Source organism: Papaver somniferum, chromosome 1, assembly GCF_003573695.1.
Source record: "Papaver somniferum cultivar HN1 chromosome 1, ASM357369v1, whole genome shotgun sequence".
Lineage (NCBI taxonomy): Eukaryota > Viridiplantae > Streptophyta > Magnoliopsida > Ranunculales > Papaveraceae > Papaver > Papaver somniferum.
In genome coordinates, this window is record NC_039358.1 from 238,890,741 (window position 1) to 238,893,914 (window position 3,174).

At 36.0% G+C, this 3,174-nt stretch overlaps 1 protein-coding gene across 1 annotated transcript; it reads right to left on the minus strand.

The window, feature by feature from the left end:
- Positions 1-2,322: 2,322 nt before the first annotated feature.
- On the minus strand, positions 2,323-3,174 carry LOC113273816 (RNA polymerase II C-terminal domain phosphatase-like 4). The gene has a single exon (XM_026523419.1). It carries the CDS (start codon positions 3,172-3,174, stop codon positions 2,323-2,325), a length of 852 nt encoding a protein of 283 aa, XP_026379204.1.

Here is a 3,174-nt window from a genome sequence, read left to right on the forward strand (position 1 = left end):
TACATGATTTGATCATTGTGATCTACATCCATGGTTCTTCACTAGTGATCATTAAAATTACGTATGGATTACATTGAGACTCTATTAATGAGTATTTGGAGCTCTCTAAATCTAGTTTTGGGAAAGAGGAAGGAGATAGTAATAATACAAATTCTACCTTGTCACTATACATAATATGTCCTCATATAAAGTGTGTCTCTTTCCTAAAATTATATCCCCTTTCTCTCTCCTGTCTTCTTCTTTATATAGGTGTTTACCTGATGGATGACAACTCACATACAACTAACATTGTCTTATCTCGTACTAAGTTCTCGCACCTTAAGGAAGTAAATGAATCTCGCACACTAACAAATATTGTGTGCGATATTCTTCCCCTACAATATATATGCCGGCTGAACTGTACACAAAAGAATATATGTGGGTGACTTGAACAACACCATAGATAACTGACGAATTGTCAACAGAGAACAGCACAGAAGGCACATAACATAAAGTAGAAGAAACTGGCGAATTATCAACGGAATTCTAAATGGTCAGAGTTACCTCTTCATAAAGTGTTGAACCAATCCCAGCATAGTGTTGATGATCAACATAGATAACATAACCACCATTGGTCAGAACCATACTTGTCTTTTTGTTATCTACACACCCGCACTACCAAAATGTGCTGGTCATGAAACCCCCAATACATAAGCAAAGTATCTTTGATGTTCTGGTTTAATTTTGCTAAAAGTTTTCAATAGGATACAAAGTTAAACCTACTAATTTGCAACAAATATAAGAGTGTATATGCATTACCTTTATAGGAGTTATCCGAATCGTTCCCTCTTTTCGCAGTATAGGTGACATCAAAAACGTAATTTTGACAGGCACAATAGTTTCTTCTCGGTCTACTCAATTCACTGTATATCTAAGATAGGCGCCTCTTTTGATGCTTTTGAAGCCTTCTCCTACTCTGCATTGCATCTCATTGTAGAAGAAATTCAAGCCTCAAGTATAACCTAGCCTCAACGGGCATCCTTCGTATTTTGTAACATTATACAGATTACACTTACACTCCGAGAATCGAAATCGATCTTCCACCCTTCGTGTATCAATAGCCTGTAGCCGGGTACGATAATTAACAACCATCTCTCCCCATAGCAATCTGGGATTTCTGGAGGATTTCCAACCTCCATCCCATAAGGATCTGGGACGTGCGTGGTGGTTCATGTGTTTCAGATCCAAATCCAAAGTACTGGTCAAGGTTCTTGCAAAATCTAACACAACAAACAACATAAAAATGCATCGTAAATTAGTAATCGCACCATAACCGTCACATGCAATTGTAACATATATGTAAGAAACATGTAATCAAATTCTCACCGAGTAACAAAAACTTTATACCAACGTATGAAAAAAGACGATCTTATTTTGTTTGGTAAAGCTATACAAAGAATACTGTTCTCTAGATAAAAAGCAACAGTTGCTAAAACCATTTTAAAAATTGAACTCTAAGAATTAAATGAAAAACACACAATATGAAAGATATAAATTTGATTTTTCTGAGAAGCCGATTTTTTTCATGGTTAGGATTTCTCTACTTTGTTAGCATCACAATTGCAAAATTGAAGAATAACATTTTAGTTCGCACTACGTACATGGGTTTCATTTTTGCAATGGATAATTCTTTGACTGAAAAGGAAAAAACGAAAAGAGAAAAAAACAAACGGGTTTCCAAAGTTGGGGTAAGAAAATAATCTGATCAAAAGGACTCTTGACTCTATTGACGACTTTAAATGTCCGTGTTTGGAGTGCCACCGGTTCAAAGGAGCTTTTTTTTTTCCCTACCAACTGATTGTCGAATTTCTATCACTTCATTTTATTGTTATTGACAAAACAATTCGTTGAAGTACTTTCTATTCAACCACTATGGACGTGAAGAAGAACTGCTTCTTCTTTTTTTCTTGCGATGGTATCAATTTGGTCGTTTAGTGTGTGTTCGGAAATCGCATACTTATTTATCCACCATGAAGAGTCGTGTCGGTAAAACCCATCTTCCCATACACTCTGCAAACTGACAGTCGTATGGTTGAATCTTTTCATATATTCAGTTATGCGACGATGAGTCTGTAACGATAAGACGCGTCAATTCCATTGGCCAGTTAATTGCTGACGATGCTGCCACATGGCTTTCTAAACTTTAAGAAAACTCAAAATTGAATTTGGTTGCGCCATATCAGCATTAAGATTCCCCTTTATATTAAGAAGTATATTGATTAATTAATAGAAGTTGATCCAGGCACAACTTTACTTTTAACAATTTCCTGCACCTTTCCTAGACTACTTTCTAGACGCCTTCAAGACTGGCCTTACATCTACAGTATCGACATATTCTTGAAGCTCAACATCAGTCTGTGGAATGGGGAACAACTCAAAAAAACTCTTATGAACACCTTGAAGAACTTCTGAGATTGATTTTAGGGCTTCATCTTCATCACCAAAACCTTCTTGGTCATCTTTCTTCAATTTATGTCCTCCATTTTCTTCAGTGAAGTACGTATATTTATCTATCTGTATCAAATTATTCTGGTGCTCTTCCCACACATACTTGTTATCATCGATTATTATCGTGTTCTTCTCGTCAGGTCCGGCCAATATATCCATATTTTTTCTATTTTTAATCGTGGAGTCATCCTTCGACACAATCGAGTTAAAGATAACCCCATCTGGATCAAGTAATTTTCCCATTACTTCTGCATAAAACCTTGTGCCCATCGTATACAAGAATAATTCAAACCTGTCACTGAGTTGTTTAAGAAATTCCCTTGTGTAAGGCCTCAGTTTTACGTATATTGCCCCCATATACTTATATAAAATATCTCCATTCCTACAATTATCGTCCTGCATGGACGAAACAACAATTGCTTTCTTGTCGAGATAATCTTGATCATCCTTTGATACGTCACAAATTCTCACGGAGTGGATTAAGGTGTGATCCAAGTCAAGAACCAAAGAAAGCTTCTTATTCTCAAAAAAACATCTCTTGTACGTAGTACCTAACATCCTACTACGTTGAATCAACCGTTTGTTTTCTTCTGCGTTATAACTCATCAATTGTTTGATCTTCATTCTCTTTAATATTTTATGTGCTTCTTTGAGTCGACCTTCATAAGAAAGAACTAAAGTAGTCAT

Bases quoted from the DNA above. Each gene is read 5' to 3' on its own strand.
- LOC113273816 (XM_026523419.1), bottom strand. From the start codon at position 3,174: ATGACTACTTTAGTTCTTTCTTATGAAGGTCGACTCAAAGAAGCACAT.